Source organism: Cibotium barometz, chromosome 6 (genome assembly GCF_041138505.1).
Source record: "Cibotium barometz isolate CiBa-2024 chromosome 6, ASM4113850v1, whole genome shotgun sequence".
In the NCBI taxonomy this organism is placed as follows: Eukaryota; Viridiplantae; Streptophyta; class Polypodiopsida; order Cyatheales; family Cibotiaceae; genus Cibotium; species Cibotium barometz.
This window is the reverse complement of record NC_141051.1, coordinates 12,738,410-12,757,550: the sequence shown is the minus strand read 5'-3', so window position 1 is coordinate 12,757,550 and position 19,141 is coordinate 12,738,410. Positions and strand designations below refer to the sequence as shown.

Genomic DNA, 19,141 nt, shown 5'->3' with positions numbered 1-19,141 from the left:
AACAGGGCTTAACCAAGGGCACTTTTTCCCATGTGGTTTTTCCCCTTGGACATCAAGTGTGAAAGGACACTCTTAACATATAATATTTTGTACTTCTATATTATATGGATGTGGCACACATGGAAGGGTTGACATGATGGCATTGTTATGCAGCAGCAAACTAATTACATAAAAAGTTTGCTAAAAAGGTTTCACATGGATGAATGTAAGCCCATTTCTACTCCGGTAGAACCAGGTGTATGGCTTACTATGCATGATATTGGAGAGCCTTTTGAGGCCGGCATTTACAGCCAGGCAGTGGGATGCCTCATTTACTTGTGTAACATGAGGCCAGACATATCTTTTGGGGTGTCTTTGTTGAGCAAATTCATGCACAGCCCAGGCACAAAGCATTGGCAAGCAGTCAAACGCATTTTTCGTTATCTTAAGGGTACCCTGGATCTTGGTTTGTTCTATCCCAGGGGGGGCAGCTTGCAGCTTTATGCATACTGTGATTCAGATTGGGCTGGTGATTATGATACCAGGCAATCCACCAGTGGGAATTGTTTTTTCCTTGGCAGTTCATGCATATCTTGGTTGAGTAAAAAGCAACCCACTGTTGCTACATCTACTTGTGAGGCTGAGTACAGGGCAGTCTTTACAGCTACAATAGATTGTGTATGGTTGAGGAGACTATTGGCTGATCTTCGTGAGTGTCAGCAGACACCCACCACCATTCTCACTGATAGCTAGAGTGCTATGGCCGTGGCACGAAATCCAGTATTTCATGCACGTACCAAGCACATAGAGATTCATTATCACTATGTCAGAGAGAGGCTACATGCAGGGGAGATCAGTTTATCTTATTGCCCTACACAGGATGATGTTGCAGATCTATTCACAAAGGCTTTATCTCGAGAAAAGTTTGAAGCTTTCCGCAAAGCTTTGGGCTTACTCTCATACAGAGACTGATCTGCTACCTTGTACAAGTTCACACTTCCACTACAGGGGGGATTTGTAGGCATATGCTCACTTATGGTAGTGCTATGTGTGAACAGGGCTTAACCAAGGGCACTTTTTCCCATGTGGTTTTTTCCCTTGGACATCAAGTGTAAAAGGACACTCTAACATATAATATTTTGTACTTCTATATTATATGGATGTGGCACACATGCAAGGGTTGACTTGCATTTTGTGGATACCACACTTTTGGCTCTCTCTCTCTCTCTCTCTCTCTCATTTCTGTGTGTGAGCTATTCTACCCTGCACCTAACCCTAATGTGCAGGTTTGTGTGTGTGAGTGTGTGAGTCCAACACCCAACAAGAGAATCCCCGTTCACACCTTGGTTCCACCTAGTGCATAAAACATTGGTCGAGACGGGTGAGGGACCAAATGGTTACGTCCCCTCTGTCTTATAAAGCAGTTGTCCGCAACTGTATAAACCTGATACCACTGAGGTATCCTTCAAAAATAGCAGACCCACTGCCCATCAGTAGTATTACATAAGTCCAGCATTAAAGCCATAATTCCAGATCCACAATCCGAAGTCAGATACGGGCACAAGAGCCAACCGTATCAAGAAATTGTATCCATATCTTGAGTCAATAACTTTGATAATAACCAGACACATGCACAAGAGTCAACTATGTCCCAAATATCCATAAATCCATAAGCCGCTTTTCTGAATGTTCAGGGATGCTGAATTCTTCCCAAAACATAAGTACGAAGTGAGCACTAGGGTTGCTAGCCCTGAGAAAGATCACACCATGTTAGGCTGCAACTGCCATACATGTATTGTAAGAAAAGCACATCATGTCAGGTTGTATCTACCATACATGTACTGTAAGAAGAGCACATCATGTTAGGCTATATCTGTCATACATGTACTGTCATGTCAGGCTCCATAAGCCACACATATTTTGTCATGTCCGGCTTCATAAGCCATACATGTTTTCCGTCATGTCAAGTCTCATAAGTCACACATGTTCGGTCATGTCAAAGCTTCACAAGCCACACATGTCCTGTCATGTCAAGCCTCACAAGCCACACATGTTCTGTCATGTCAAGGCTAAGAAGCCACACATGTCTTGTTATGTCAAGCCTTACAAGCCACACATGTCCTGTCTGCCATACATGTATTGTAAGAAAAGCACATCATGTCAGGTTGTATCTATCATACATGTACTGTAAGAAGAGCACATCATGTCAGGCTATATCTGTCATACATGTACAGTCATGTCAGGCTCCATAAGCCACACATGTTCTGTCATGTCAGGCTTCATAAGCCATACATGTTTTCCGTCATATCAAGCCTCATAAGTCACACATGTTCGGTCATGTCAAGCTTCATAAGCCACACATGTCCTGTCATGTCAAGCCTTGCAAGCCATACATGTTCTGTCATGCCAAGGCTAAGAAGCCACACATGTCCTGTCATGTCAAGCCTCACAAGCCACGCATGTCCTGTCTGCCATACATGTATTATAAGAAAAGCACATCATGTCAGGTTGTATCTACCATACATGTACTGTAAGAAGAGCACATCATGACAGGCTATATCTGTCATATATGTACTGTCATGTCAGGCTTCATAAGCCATACATATCCTCCGTCATGTCAAGCCTCAGAAGCCACACATGTCATGTGATGTCAAGCCTCCCAAGCCACACATGTTTTGTCATGTCAAGTTCGGTCATGTCAAGCCTCGTAAGCCACACATGTTCTGTCATGTCAAGGCTAAGAAGCCACACATGTCCTGTCATGTCAAGCCTCACAAGCCATTCATGTTACCATGTCAAGCCTCACAAGCTATACATGTTCTGTCATGTCAAGCCTCACAAGCCATACATGTATGATGTTACCATGTCAAGCCTCAGAAGCCACACATGTTTTGTCATGTCAAGCCTCACAAGCCATCTATGTTACCATGTCAAGCCTCAGAAGCCACGCATGTTCTCTTGCCATGTTAGTGGGTTCACACCAGAGTTCTTCCTGGGGATCCATCCACATACATGCAAAAGATGTAAAGTCCTATTGACATGTCAGTGGGCTCACACCGGAGTCCTTGCGGCGGGGATTCATGCACATACATGCAAAAGGAATGTGCCATGGCATGCTCGATGTGAGAAATCCTTCTCCGCAGAACTGCCAAAACAAGTACATGTTCACACAAGCCAGGGAAGCTCTACTAGCTCACTGTTGCCCAGGATAGCCCTGTGTATCTTTGACCAACCATACGAGCGCATAATACCTGCCATGTTGGTTTCAAAACAGCTCTTAGACTAGAATCAACCAATCCAAGGCATCAACTTGGTAAAACTCAAAATATACTTAGCTTTTCTTTGCCAGGTTCGTCATGGAGCCAAAATAAATATCTCCTCAGTATACAGATAAGATACCTTGAGATATAGCTCCATATAACTCTCTTGAACAAAATTTGATTCAAAATCCAAAATAGTCCATATGGAACGAGTGGTGAACACGGGCACGTAAAACCAACTCCATACTTCGAGGATAAATTCTGTGAATCCATGAATCCTTATGCCAAGCTTTCTACTACTCATGCTATGGACACATGATTGCTTCCATAAGTCCAATAGCCAAACTGTTGATCACTGTAGTCCCCATTTCTGATCTTTTCTCTTTCTCATTGTTAGAAGGAAGCCTTAGAAAGCCTAAGCTTTGATACCAATGACATCGGACGGGAACTCAGATGCAATGGACAATCACTTCAGATGTCAACAAAAATATGAAAATACAGCGGAAATAACCATAAACAATGCTTAAACGGAACACAACACTCCGGCCCCCCGTAGGAACTTCTTTATTCACACACAAGCTTTTACAAGATACCAAGGTGCGGGTGCATACATCACTGGATTTTCCACAAAGCATCAGCACAGATCTTGTCCAGATTTCTATCCAGTGCCAAGATACAAACATCTCTAGGAACTGTCCAAAACTTTCCCAAAACAGTCCTTAAAAAAAATCAGCTCATAAACCATCCATAAATCAGCCCGGTACGGATCCAAAAGCTGCCCCGAACTCTGTGCCAAATCAGCCCCAAAATTGGGCCTCAAATCAGCCCCCGAAGAGCTCTCAAATCAGTCCTAAAAATAGTCCATAAAAACAGCCAAAAATACCCCTTTGCTGTGGAAACCTGTACTGCCTTCTATACGGCTGCAACACCACTGTATAGCTGCTATATCATCCGTACAACTAGCGTAGAGAGTAGAGGAGGTGCTGTACAGCCTCTGTACGGCCTGTGCCAGAGGGAAGACAGGGTTGTGTGCTGTACGGCCAACGCAATAGAGAAAAGAGAGAGAGAGAGTTTGTAGTCGGCCAGCCGTGTCAGCATCTATGGAGGAAGTCGGCCAGCCTTGTAGCATCTTTGGAGCAAGTCGGCCAGCAGAGAGAAGAGAGAAAAACTCCAGGAGGGATGCGCATGATGATAAAACAACCCAAACCTGCTTTAATAGAGTTGACTAGCTCTATTTTTTAAGTGCTTTTCTACTTTTTGGCTAAAAGTGGTTGAAGGAGCCCAAAATATCCACTTTATGCTTTCCTTGGCTTGTACTCCCAAGTTTTGGTCCAAAAATATCAACTCTATGCTTTTCTTGGCTTGATGTCCAAGTTTCATCTAGGCACCTCCTTTTGTCCACCTGTCCATGCCCAAAAATAATAACATGTCTAGCCCATCATTAATGATATGTGAACACACCGACTTATAAATATTATGAGTCACTTTGATGTATATTATCCCATGCTGCTCATGCTGTATGGCCATCTTTCAGGCCAAACCATGCTAGTTAAATGCTCTAGCTTTCTTATGTGGAAAATCCCCGTTCACACCTTGGTTCCACCTAGTGTATAAAACACTGGTCGAGACGGGTGAGGGACCAAATGGTGACAGGACGATCCAAGCATATTGAGGTGCATTATCATTTTGTACGTGACTAGATCGAGTTGGGACTTCTTCAGCTGGCCTACTATCCTACCAAGGACAATGTGGCTCATCTCTTTACCAATCCACTTCCGAGAGCTACTTTGGAGGTGTTACTTCAGCGTGCTGGTATTGGACCGCCCCTCTGGCGTTGAAGAGGAGGTGTTGGAATATATCATCTCCAGAGGGTCTACATCACCTTTTTCATGCTTGTATTGGTCATTTTATGAGACCCCGCATTGGCATATTTAGCAGATATTATTTAGGCATTTTTAAAGGCATTTTATAGCAGTTTATGCTACTGGAGAGTTGTCGGCGTGCTACAGCTAGCCAACCAGCTCTCTGGAGGGATATATAAAGGTTCACACCCTTCCCCTCACTTTTCATATCATTCTTGCATATTTGCTGAAGGTCATTGGCTGTAGCAATAGTCGCTTTTGCTTGTAAGCACCTATGGGCTTCCGTGGTGTTCAGTTTCAGCAATAATTAACTATTTTCAGCCTTCTACAGTCTGTGCTTTGGGCCTACAACATGTGATGCTCTTTCTCTCAATGGGGGGCTGTTTTTTTTCTCTGGTCGGCTTGTAGGAGTCTGCTGGGCAGGAGGGGCCCAACTTGGTATTGCTGGTCAAGGGCCAGCCGACCAGGCCATGCCTAGTCGTGGGCCCATGTAGAAACAAGCTGACTGCATGCCCTTGGCCATATATATAGGACACTTGCCCGCCCACTTGTTTGTACCGTTTATAGGTGTATATAGCAGAGTTTATACATCACTTCTCCTTTTTTGCATTTTTGTGTTTTTTGCTCTCAATACTTTGTCTCATTTCCGTTGCACATTCCAACACTTGGAACAACAGTATATTCATATGATACAAAAAGGATGTACAATCTTGCAGCCATAGGCTGCCTTCATGAAAAGGTAGAAAACCTAATCTAATTTCTATTCTAGCACCCAATCCCAAGGAAGGGACTGAATGCCTAAACAATGAGCAAGTTTGCCTTAAATAGGCCTTGGGAAGTCCTCATGGACTGGCCGACCTGCTGTCGGCCAGCTCTTGGACAAAATATTCCACAAACGCTGCAGCCAAGAAGTTATCCTCTTTCATGCATTGGCCAACAGCCTTCCAGTGTTCTTCTCAAGTTCTTCCTTGCCACACAAGCAGGACATTCTCCAAATCTGGTTCTAATCTGCCTGTTGCCCCTCAAGGGTCAGCCCTAGGATAAGCATGCACATGTCTTGCACATGACATCCCCCTCTGCTAAACTTGATGATGAGATTCCAACTTCTATTCTTGGATGATTGTCATCATCCCATTGTCTTTTCACGGAGTCCCAACTTGTCATCCTTCCGTTCATGGCAACCCTTTCACTAAAAGCTTGGCCCAGTCTCCAAATCCACTCTCTGATGAAGATTTGTGCATCTGTTCCATCCTATCCCCTTCCCTTCATACCTTGTCCTTGAACACTTTCTCTGGTCTTCTTTTCCCGAGTATTGAGTTTGGCACTCTCACTCCACCCCTTGGAGGATCAACCTCCCTTGGAACCATTGCCTGAAAGCCTTTCTTGGTGTGCCCCAAGTAGCACCCAACTCACAGGACTGCCATTCCCCTTGGGTGTTGCGGAACACCACCAACCAACCTCCTCGGAATTTCTTCCATGTCTTGTGTTCCTTTCCTTGGGCCTCGTACCTGTGCACTTTCCTGTACCTTGGACTTGCGCACCTTCATCTAGGAATGAATCAATGTTTAGCCTTGTTGAGCCAAATGCTGAAACAATGTTACTTGGTCCCCACACCACCAAAAGATCAAGACACGGGTGATGGTTTCATCCATGCGCAATGCAGTAAGAGTGGGTGGTTGCGTGGGACATGTCCAGCAATAATATCTCAGAATCAGTCTCTGCACATGTCTTGCACATGACATGTGGATATGCGTTGTATGGAGTTACATATGGACATGTATTTTGAGAGTTGCCCAATTTATTGTTGTTGTAAACTGGATCCCAGTGGGTAGTTGGCTTGGCTGAGAATCCAGATCTTTGAATTCGCTCAAAACTTTGAAGCACCTTCTCCATCACTGAAAGCTTCAGAAAAAATTGCCAAGTAGGTCCTTATCAATGAAACGTTGCAAACTCTTGTAGATTGCGAACAAGCGGATCCTGTCGCTCTTGCCATTCCTGCAACCACTGCAACGGGTGTGGTGCTGAGGGATTTACACGAGCAGGTTCACTACGAGTATCCGGCAACCTAGTGAACTGCACATGCTGTAAATATTTTCTGGAGGAAAGAAAGTCATTGGCTGCTTCCCACCAAGGCGGTTGCTTCGGTAAATATAGTGCCAGCTGATGTGCACACATTTCTAACCAGAAGCACAACCTTCTTTGTTCTTCCTTCAGCCTCCTTTCCTTCCTTATCCACTCTCGTCCAGATTGTAGTGCTCGCCCCGCACCGCGCATTCTCCATCCAGCTTGTGGTCATCCACTCTGCGGGGGGGCGGACTTATCTGATTCTCCCGCAGCAGCAACAATACTTCCGACTACAAATCCTGCACTCTTCGCTCCAGTGCACCCGCATGCTCCTTCATGAGTTCAAGTTGTGGATTAGAGCTAAATCCTCCGCTGCCACACAAAATAAGCTTTCCACAATCTACATCTCCGCCGACTTTATTATTTCAAGAATAACTTCTACCGGCTGCTTTCCTTTGTCCAATATTCTGTCCCCAGGTTGGCCTGCTCTGGCATTTATCATGAAACCCGAGTAGCACGGCCGTTGTCTCCTCTGCTGCTACTCCGACGACCGACCTCAAAGCTGCTGCTCCGGTCGACCTAGCTGTTTACGGTACCGGCTATCCCCCCCTAGTTCCAGTTGCGGTGGCAACTGGGGTTGCTTCTACAAGTGCGGCCGCACTTCCTTGCTGGCCACCCACTCCCGCTTGATCATCTTCATCATCCTCTAGATGTAGGGTTACCGAATTCTGACATAGCGGTTGCACCACTAAGGTCCATATCTGAATTTGTCGTTGCCATTCCTCCCGGACCTCTTCTATTAACACTGCCACCACTCTGTCCAGTTGGTCCATATTTAGTGTTACTGCCTCGGTACCTGGATTCTGGTTAAGTGCCGCAAGTGCATTTTGCACCCGATAGCCCGCAATTTCCTGTGTAATTCCAGTTACAAACTCTTCCTGTGTTGGTAGGTTGCCATAGAGATTTGGACTTTTGACATGTGCATGGCGGGACATGTATCTTGAACTTTAGCTTGAAGAAGTTTCTCGAGGACAAGTATTATGGCAATTACCCATGGAAAATCTGGTCCACTAGTAGGTTTGGGCCTGGAAAATGGTAGGCCACCATGTAGGTTTGGGCCTAGAAAATGGCGATAGAGATACTACACCGTATGAAGCTCTCTAGTAAGTACATAAGCTAGCATGTGGGAATCGCCCTATGTAGAAGCCAAGAAGAGCAGAGTCATGAACATCTCTTTCACGGTAGCAAGGCAACGATAAAGGATATGCATGATTCTTGGGAATCTTGGTTCAACAATTGTTAACAAATTGGGGAGAGAATTGGTTCTAAGTTGAAACAAGAACAACCTAACCCTAGGTTGTATTCTAAAAGGTCAAGATTTAAGCTAGAACAAAAGAAATTCTTATTTCTGAACTTCATATGTGTTTGGTTGATAAGTGGGCCCAGAGGAGGGAATTTCAGCCACCATCCCCTTGAAGAAAGGAGATCGAGCCACATTAAATGGGATGCTAGATGAGTAAAACTTGCGCTTTTCTTTGAGGATGCCATGCAATATGAAGGGTGCTTTGTTTACCTTTGGTTTGGGATGGAGTAGCATGAACGGTCGTGGTGTCGGAAGATGCTCCAATGTGGCATGTGCATTCCCTTGACCCTCAATGCTTGGGGTACATACACGACCTTTAGTGGGAGGAGGTCCACTTGTGGCATTTGCTGGAGATGTGGCTACAACATGAGTGCCATTTCGGCTCCTTGGAATGGGTACAATTGATACTCTCCCTCTATCCTTGCAACATCATAAGCTATGCAGATTTTCTTATACTTGCCAATTCCGTGTCCACCAAGGCCGAAGAAATGCGCTTTTACTCGCTTAGGAACCCCACCCTTATGAAGCCCACAATACCGACGCTTGAATTTATTGGCACCACCTCTCTTGCTGTCATACTTCATCAAAATGTCCACTTGCTGCCACCAATAGCTGGCTTGGGTCATCTCCTTCTCCCTTTGCTGTTCAAGAATATGGGCTTCCATTGCTTCAAAATTCATGAGAGAGAGAGAGAGAGAGAGAGAGAGAGAGAGAGGTGCAGCCTAAGGAAGAGGGTTTACCTAGGGAAAGTGAACTGAGAGAACTATGTATTGAGGAAGGGGCTGCAAGGTTCTTCTTTATATAGGCTCTTGCAAGTTGCAAGTGCCCATGGGTAGCCTTGAGTGATGAAGCGTGGAGCAGGCTGGATTAGATTCTGAACATGTGGAACAGGCTGGAGAGTGGCTCACAATAGGCTGAAACGACTCATAACTGTGTTTCCACGTGTCTTGCTTTGGAGTTAGTTGCGCAAAGAGACTGTGGAACTGTTTGAAGCGACGTGGGCGCATCAAACCTATACGTGAGCTGGTTCGTTGGTCGTTATTCACTTGACATGGATTTTACCAAGGCTTAGTAGTCTTAGTGACGCTACTAAGTTTACTAAGGGTTTTTTTACCACGGCTTCAAGCAAGCCCAACCCAAGCAAAAAAAAAAAAAACATGCCCAACCCAAGCAAAAAAAAAAAAAAAAACATGAAACGACCCGGGAAAATTTCGCCCAGCTCAAAACTGTTGCCCCATGATTGACCCGTACATGCGGATTAGATCAATTGTCCTGAAGACTCCCAAACTAAAGTTAAAATCAATGCAAATACTATGCTCAAGCAAGAAAATATCAACATAAACTAAGGATTACCTTTAACTTAAGTCACATTCGCAGTCTTGCCACCATTCTTTGCTAAATTGCTTGCGGGCAAATTTTTTGCCTAGAGTGTGGCCCTTGTGGTTGCAACTAAAGCATTGTCCCTCTCAAAGATTCCAAAGTCTCTTCGAATCGGCATCCTTATGCTTTTAGAGGCCTTTTCAAGTTTAAAGTTTGTTTACTCCTAGATCCTGACTTGATAGCATGGTCGAAGGATTCTTCAAGACATTCTTTGAAGTGCTGGTCATAGTCTTGTCAAAGATCTTAGCAAAGTGGATGGCATTCTGCATTGTCTTGCTATGGTTCCTTTCGACCTCTGTGACACACCTACAAGTATGCAGGGTAGAGCTAGACATTAGATATCAGCTGACGGGTAGGGTTGGATAGCACAAGTGATACATGGCAGTGGTGACATGGCAGTCGGGTACAATTGGCCGACAGCTACTATGGCCGACTAGGAGCATTGGTGTATATATATACGTGGGTAGCCAAATCGTCATATTCATCTACTTTCCTCAGTGTTGTGCTTCACAGAGCGTCTCGCTAGCCTGCGGAATGGCCCTTGGGAGCATGAGCAAAAGCTTCCAAAAGCGAGCGAGATAGTCAGTTATCGATTCGTCATGTTGCTGCGTAAAGCGCTCCCACTGTTTCATCAATTCACACTCGTACTCTACAGGAATAAATTACTTCCTGTAGAGTGGTCTAAAGGTGGTCTTCCCACCACGAGAAAGCGGCACCTGTCAAAGCCGTACACACCAAATGGAGCTGAAAAATATATGAACCACCTATTGTTGCCAATGTGGCAACCATCTCGTGGGTCCATTTGGTTACGACTTCTTGGTTCATCTTCCCGTTGAACTTGGGAGGCTTGAGAAGCTTCATTAATTCAGCTTGTTTCTCACAAGGCATGGAGGAAGAACTCGGCAACCCAGTAGTCCATTGAGCCGGTGAAGGCCAGCGGAAATTGTATGGAGAATTCAGTGGTGAGGGACTCGGTGACTAAAGGAGACATCAATGATGTTAATGGCGTCTCTCTTGCCGACTACATGTAGATGTAGAATGATGACAACCGGACTGAGAGCAAAGCTCATCCACTACATCCTTGCATGCATCCAAAGGAGTGAAAAATTCTCCTCCATAAAGTTTGGCCACTTCGTCCTCGGAATCGTCCAACACTTGCTCCGAAGCACGGGCCCCTATAGATTCTAGATGCGAAATACTTGGTACTCGAGGTGCTAACTCCATCCTGTCGTCGAGACGAGCACATATAGTCTCCATTTTAGCCGCCTGCACGTCCATGGATGCCTTCGTGCTGAGAAGCAAATAAGTGAGTTGTGAATCCATGACAAATATCTAGTGATCAAGGATCGGGTGAAGGATTTCAGCCTTGCACGATGAGGTACGGGTTTGGTGGGGCAAGCAAGCACAATATACCCGAATTAATCCAAGTGCAATGAAGAGAACCAAATATTCACTTTCCTCAAACCCAAACTTCTGCACTCTTGGAATCTAGGTGCTCTATCTTATCCAAGCAGTCAACGCACCTGGGTGCCAAAAAAGAAAAGAAATTTGCAGGTTCCCTAGGCTCTAATACCAAATGTATAACACTTGCACCTATGTACTAGGGTTTTCCTAAGATAGAAAGAAGAGTACAACGGAATCACACATACACACACGAGTCCTAAACTATTGGTTTGTATTATGTACAAGAAAGAAGTAATACAATTGAAATTCAAGTACAAGATGTGGCTAAGAATGAAGACGTCGAATCACAACCCTACGTCCTACTAGTAGTTCACTCCTATTGGAGCAGGTTGAGTGATTTGTGGATGGTGCTGTCTTTGTACACAGATGTTTGTACACATCGGCCTTGTGATTTTTCAGATGTGTTTTGTCTTGCTACACCCCCAAGACGCAGAAAAGTTCCAAGTCTAGGACTCACCAAGGGCAGCAGAAAGTCAAAGACAAGGGTAGCCAGTCCAAGGCCAAGTAGGGTAAGAACAAGGCAAGTGGGGGAGCCTCGGTGACTCGCCTCACCCCTAAAGAGCATCGTGCCAAGATGGCTTTGGGACAAGGCTTTTATTGTGTTTCCACCGAGCCCATCACAAAGAATTGTCCGAAGACCTTGGAAGAGCAATCCGAGAAGGCGGCTTATTCAGAACCGGAGGAGTCATTTGAGGAGGCGGCTTCTTCAAAATTGAAGGATGATTGTGAAGGAGATACATGTGTGCTCGTCTCATCTTTTTTCATTTCTTGGGTTGAGCACACACCCAGGGTGCTTCATTGCACAAAGAAAGTTTTCAGCTAGGTCTCTGAGAGGGAGTCTTCATAGTTGCCCTTTGTGTCACCATTTGGCCACCCACATGGTTCTCTCAAGTTTCTTGTGCCTGTGTGTGGCCAGTTTGTGGATCCGAGTGTTCGGGATCCTAGTTTCTCACGCTTGTTTATGGTTGTTCCATATCCGGGAGATTTTCTTGTAACAAAGTGCACATGCACACATGTTTGCATGCTTGAGAATGTTTTCGTGTGAATTGTTTTTGTGTGTTTGCTTGCCATGAATGTCTCGTTCATGGGCATGGGACACGTATCCATGAATTTGGGGCTGTTCTGGGCATCCATAGTGCCTGTGAGCGGTGCTCGTGACCAATCCTTTGAAGTTTACGCGACCGTTACTCGAAATTGTGCCCGGGAGTGTCCATCGGTGCCAGTTCTCCATTTTCAGCAAGCCAGGCGCTAGTACGGGCATCCTAGTTCCGAAACATGAGGGACGCGTTTACTTCTCTCCAGTGAGTGACGGGGAATTGTTAAAAGTTGTCCCCGATAGAATTCTTTCCCGAAAAACATTGTTTGATATTTGTATTCTTGGATTCATCTAGGTATATATATTTGTATTCATTTCTTTGTTTATGACAAATTTGGCTACCATAGCCCGTGGAACATTGTACAAATAAAATACTCCAATAATATACTTGGTATTGAAGGGGGGGGGGTGGGGGGGGTTGGTCCGGGATCCGGCCCGAATGTGTTGTGCACATGTCACAAAATTCCTGATTGCTTTTGTTTTCTACTGTTCATGTGTGGCATATGGAGCCTGACATGACATACATGTATGGATTGTGGAGCTTGACATGGTGTGTTTGTATGGCATACGGAACTTGACATGATAGTACATGTATGGCTCATAGAGTCCGACATGATGTGATTTCCTGGGACTAGCTATCCTGGTGATTATCTGTATTTATGTTTTGGGAAGATTTCGGAAGGATCATGAAGCCTTGAATACATCACTTCATACAACCGAGCAGATGGGTGTTTCTTCCAGTCTAGCTGCACTCATGTGTGTGCATGACTTCGATTTTATATTTGGATGACTTGTCTTGTTTTCCTAGACAATGCTTGAGATTACTGCTTGTGTTGTGCATGGGGCCGGGGATGCCTGGGCACCCTGTGGACGTGTATGTGCACACCTGTTTGGGACTGACAGGTGGTCTACATGTGTTTTACAGGTGGTAAGTGTCCATAAAAATCCAATTTATAGCTTTATGATTTCACATACTAATATTTATCGGCATAGGTCCACTCTCACTTATAAGTGGCCGGATAACTTATAAGTTGTACACACTAGGCAGGACTATTTTAATATAGGTGGTGGCCAAAAGACGGGCATTGGACATGATTTGGGCAATCTGCTTGTAGACACCCCATCCTAGGTCTAAAAAAGCATACGCTTGAGTTATTATTGGAGGACAAGCTCTAATCTGGAGGAGAACTCGAGTTTGGGCTCATGCACATGCTTTTCTGGTGCATGGAGAGCTGGTTGACCAGATCTGCAGCTATCAACCGCTAACCACCACGTCGGATATCAACCAAGTGGAAGGAGGGAGCTGGTTGACTACTACTGGAGGCTTTTCTGATGCTGGCCGGCTGCTAACAGCCCTGAAAAAGCTGCTGGTAGACGCATCTAAAAACACCAAAAAGCTGGTCGATTTTGTATGAGGCTTCCTCTGTTGGCTGGTCATGTAACCCTATGCTGGTCGACTTTTCTTGAGGCTTCTGAGAGCTGGTCGACTGTTGGAAACAGCCTCTCAAGGCTGGTCGATTTGCTATGTGAGCCTGACCAGTGGAAGATGGAGTTACAAGGCTGTCCCGTGCTGATGTGGGAATGTTGTGGGCTGTCCATGGTTGTCTTGCATGTGCTCTAAGCCGGGAAAGCTCTCTTGTTCTGAGGACGAACATCAAATCCAACAAATGTTTTGCTTTTGTTTTCATTTTGTACTGGAAGAATCAGGTGCTAGTTAGTGGAGAATCCCTGGGCACCCGCAAAGTTGTATCTCCTTTTTGGTAATCTAAACCGAAGGGGGGAAGGGGGGGAGGTCAACCCATCTTCTGGGCCCTAGTGTGTACTGTGCAGAGTTAATTAGTTTTCATGATTGATAAGATTTCCGTGTTACAGTTGCCCTTCCGTTATAGCACACGTGCAATTTTTTAGTTTTTAGTTTTGTTAAGTTTTGTGCCGTGTCCAATTCATTAAGTGTTAAGTGATTGTTATTTATGAGACGGTGGTATGAGAGCACAATTATTTCCCTCTCTTGAGTGGGGAAATGATCTTGTGGGCTTGGGCACTGCATAAATAGCACACCTTGACATCATGGAAAGCCAAACAAGGCATGAAGAAGTGCCGAACTCTAGAGGGAACTCTATTGCTACTCATGCTTTAGATGCATCTCATGGTAGGTATGTTGCAGGCACCCTCATGGTTTTTGTGGGACAATCGTCCCATGGCAAAGAGAATGTACAAGATGAGGAGCCCGATGCATTGAGGAACTTATCATGTGAAGAGGCAATTGCAAGCAAAAGGAAGAGGAGCTAAAGCTTTTGCACGAGAAAGGACCCGCAGGTTCACAAGCTTATTGAGACCACTAAAGCTGAATCCATGGTGGACCTTACGTTCGATTCCATGGCAAGGGAGTTGGGTGTGAAGCCAAGGGAGTTGGCTCCCACCTATCTTATACGGAATGAAGATGTATTGGAAGGTGACTTTGGTGTCTTACAATTCAAGAAGCCTCCTCGCATTGAGCCTAGGGGTCCTATCTCTTGCAAGATCAAGTCGTTTCTTCAAAGAGAGGAGCCTCCGGTGACTTCTGAAATATATCATGGTGAGTATGATGCAAGCAAGGTAATGGCTTTTATTGCACAATTTGACATTGCCTTTAGTGATGAAGACATCATGGAGAAGTCCAAGATAAGACGTGTGAGCATGTTCTTGAAGGGCATGGCTGCCCATTGGATGTGCATGCAGTTCCCGATGTGCAAGGGAGAAAGGTTTGATTCAGCCAAGCCCCTCACCATTCTGCTCATTCGTACTGCTCATATCAAAGAAGGATGGGTCTTACCGCATGTGTGTTGACTACCAGGTATTAAAAAAGCTTACTATTAAGAATGCTTTTCCGATTCCACACATAGATGACATTCTTGATAAGCGTGATGGGTCTGCATGCTTTAGCCGCATTGATTTGAAGTGTGGGTATCACAAGGTGCGTGTGGTACAACAGGATGTTCATAAGACAGCATCCCAGACAGCCTTTGGACTTTGAGTACTTCGTCATCTCACGAATGGTCCGGTTACATTCAATAGAATGATGGATCGCATTTTCCGTGAGCATTGGAAATTCATAGGTGTGTTCTTTGATGATACCTTGGTGTTCTCCAAGAGTGAGGAATATGGAGCTGAGTTGGCCATAGTTTTTAGAGAGCTTCGCAAGCATAAGCTCTTTATAAATACTTCCTTTTGGAAATACACTATTTGGGGCACATTGTAAGAATGGATTCCGCAAAACCTGTCGGTGTTTTATAAGGCATTTTGCTTGGATTGCCTGACCATCACATGAGCTCACCAAGAAGAAATTAGTATTGAATTGGACAATGGATGAGAGGGATGCATTCTACCAACTTAAGGAAGCACTCATAAGTGGGCTGGTGTTGATAATTCTGGACTTACAGAAACCTTTTAGTGTGGAGTGTGATGCTTTTGGAAATTGCATTGGAGCTGTCCTAAATCAAGAGGGACATGTTGTGGCTTATGAGAGCCGTAGTTTGCACGATGCTGAGCTTTCTTTGGACATCTATGAGAAAGAGTTATTGGTTGTAATTCATGCCTTAACCATTTGGAAACATTATCTTCTTGGGTTGATTTTACGATGAAGACAGATCACCAAATTCTAAGATTCTTTCTCACACAAACCAAGGTTTTTGAGAAGTATATGAGGATGACAAACTTCCTCTCTATGTTTCATTTTCAGATCGTACACACTCCAGGAAATAAGAATGTGGTGGTGGATGCATTGTCCAGGAGACCATGTGTGGTTGCAGTTTCCTTTGCCTCACATGGAGACCTCTCTGCCATGCGAAATTTGTATCATTCCGATGTAGATTTTGCAAGTTTATGGACTGATTTGATGGTTGGTCATGCACATGCTTCATTATCTCATGAAAGATAACTGTCTATGTGTTGTCTAACATGAGACAATAGGTTATGGAAGAGTGCCATGCTCCTCCCTATGTTGGTCATAGAGGTATATTGAGTTCTATTTCTTTTCACCAGGTATGCGCAAGAATATAGAAAGCACATGTATGTGTATGTATTATAGTCAAAAGGTAAAATTTGATAGGTGGGATTATCTTATTTTTAGGGTAATAGCTTCTGTTATGGTCAAGCGAAAGAATTGTCCTCAATATGTCGCAACCTTGGGAAAGCATTGCTATGGACTTCATAACGGATTTGCCAAGGACCGAGTAGGGTAATGATACTATTTGGACGATTGTGATCAGGTTTAGCAAGCAAGCACATTTCTTACCTGTCAAGAAGACCATCAAACCTGAGCGTATGGTGAAGGTCTTTCTTGCACGAGTGTTCAAGCATCATGGCATGTTGAAATCTATTGTGGGGCATAGAGATCCAAGGACCAATGAGCCTATTTTGGAGGGCCCTCTTTGATCACATGGGTACAAAATTGGATTTTTCATTGGCTTATCATCCACAAACGGATGGCCAAAGTGAGGCTGCAAATTCAGCCGTGTTGGATCTTTTAAAGTGCTATGTTGCAAACCAAAAGACCGTGTGGCTGGGTTCCGGCCCCAATGCGGTGTGCATGTGCAATTTTCTATTTCAGCTTTGTTAAGTTTTGTGCTTTGTCTAATTCATGGAGTAGTGATTGTTATTTATGAGACAGTACCTGATACGTGCTCACACCCAGTGGGGTGAATTCCAATTTGCACTCAGTTGAGAATCTTTGGCTTCAGCAGTGGTCGCTTCAGTTTCTGGGGTCGTTCAAGAGGACTCTTCTCGCTTGCTGCTTGCATTGGGTGGAGTATTTCAGTGTTTGATGTCGAGGCACCATATGAGGACATGTCATTAGATTTGTCTTTGTCATGGGGGAAAATTGTGGAACAAATGGGCAGAAATAAGAGAATAGGAAAGGCAGGTTGTAATTACATGATGGCTGCGTTGGCTACTTTGCAGGCAATGTTGACACGTTTATCTTTATGTACGTTATCATGACTCCAATTCAGTGTTTGATCTGAGGTGGCCTTGCTTTTTTTAATTTGTTTTTGGAAATCAACAGCATGCTTTTCTGCAAGAACTGGAACGCACTGTGGCCTTACTGGCTTTTGAAGACACTTCAAGTTGTCCTGTTGGAGAGCTTTTAGATGTGTCACAGCGCCAAAAGACAGCTAGTGAACTCAATGCTGCTATACTTACAAGCCAGAGCCATGAAAAAGGTTGGTGGATGGTGGTCTGTGTTTTCAGGATTGTGTTTTGCATCCATGTTATGCTTGTGTGACTTCGTTGTGTCAGTGGTCCAATGATTTTGGTGGTTTATCTATTTGACAGATCCAAAGCTTCCAGGACTAATGAAGATGCTGATGTGGGTTCAAAACCAGCTCGACGAGAAGGTTTCCTACCCTCGCATAAACGATCTTGCAAATGCTAAACTTGAGGATCCCATAGCCTAACAATGGTTTTTTTCTCTAAGCTTTTTCTGATCATTCAGATGCATGTGTGGGCAGTTTTATGTCTATTCAAATCCCTCATTATCATTATGTTCAAGCAATGTAGAGGTCTCGACTCTTGACAGCTTGTGGTGTTCAGAGCTTGAAAAGCAGGTTTTGAATAAAAGATGGTCATCAAATGCATGCAAAATATCTGATTTAAGCTACCTAAGACTCCTTCTGGTGAGCTTGAAGGGATGTGTGTCAAATGTTTAGATATGGGAATGATCACATGTTCAAACCTTTTAAAGGTGTGTTGTCAGATGTTTTTCTCGATGCAATGCAGCTACACATGTTCTACAAGAACTACCAGTAAATGATTGCCCAAAACAGAAAATATTAGCTCTGATAAATCTATAAGGGCTTTGCTTTGCTTTAGTTGTTTGTGGAGTCCACAGAAGGGGTCCCAAGATTACATAATAATAAGGGCATCTCTTTATATGCGTCAAGCGTGATGGTTTGTGCAAGTCCTTCCTTCAAACTATTATTGAGTTCGGCACAAAAAGAGAGCCTAGCATGCATCTTTCTCGTAAAAACAATCCTTTGATTAGTAAAAGGTGCACATGTGAGAAAACAGATAATGATCTAAAGGGGTGCTGGGTTGGCTGTGGAGAGAGAGAGGATTGTAATGCCAAGTGCGTCTATCCTTGTGTTTCGAAAGGAAGGGTCCGTGTCTCAGATCTGCAGAAAAGTAATGCATATCCCTAAAGCTGCCTTGATTTTCACCGCTTTTGTTCTATTTATCACAATATAATTGTCTTTTGTACTTCTTAGAAAAAAAGGCAAGAAATGGTGTGCTCTTGATCCTAAGTGACAAAATGCAGGTTAAGGTAGTTTTGTAAACCTGATCCATGTATGCACTCATTTTTGCCATGTTCATCTCAATAGCCAAAGAGCAGTAACTACATGTGTGTACAATTTTGTTTGTTTGCAAAGAAGGTTTTGCGGCTGTTCTGATGCATGCACTAACTACATGTTTCACTAAGTGCCTCCATATCACTCTAGCCATGAAGACAAACATGGCTACTTGATCACTTAACCTAAGAGAAGATCCCATACATTTCGACATTTACATGTTCTCATGTAATGATTATTCTGAGGTAGCCTTCTGAAAGAAGAGTATGTAGTACGATACATCCTTAATCTAAAAGGCCATGTGAATTTCTTTCTTTCACGGAAGGGCCTAATGCTCATTTATGGATACT

General features: G+C 44.2%; 1 protein-coding gene across 4 annotated transcripts in view; it reads left to right on the top strand.

The window, feature by feature from the left end:
- Positions 1-18,196, top strand: part of LOC147637419 (protein GID8 homolog) — a 59,471-nt gene extending 41,275 nt beyond the window's left edge. For all 4 annotated transcript variants that reach the window (XM_086799218.1, XM_086799216.1, XM_086799217.1 and 1 more), the window contains exons 6-7: positions 17,510-17,666; positions 17,779-18,196. In XM_086799218.1, the coding sequence (XP_086655344.1) occupies positions 17,510-17,666; positions 17,779-17,900 (279 nt within the window). In that variant the 3' untranslated portion in view covers positions 17,901-18,196. The remainder of the gene's footprint in view (positions 1-17,509; positions 17,667-17,778) is intronic.
- Positions 18,197-19,141: the final 945 nt, after the last annotated feature.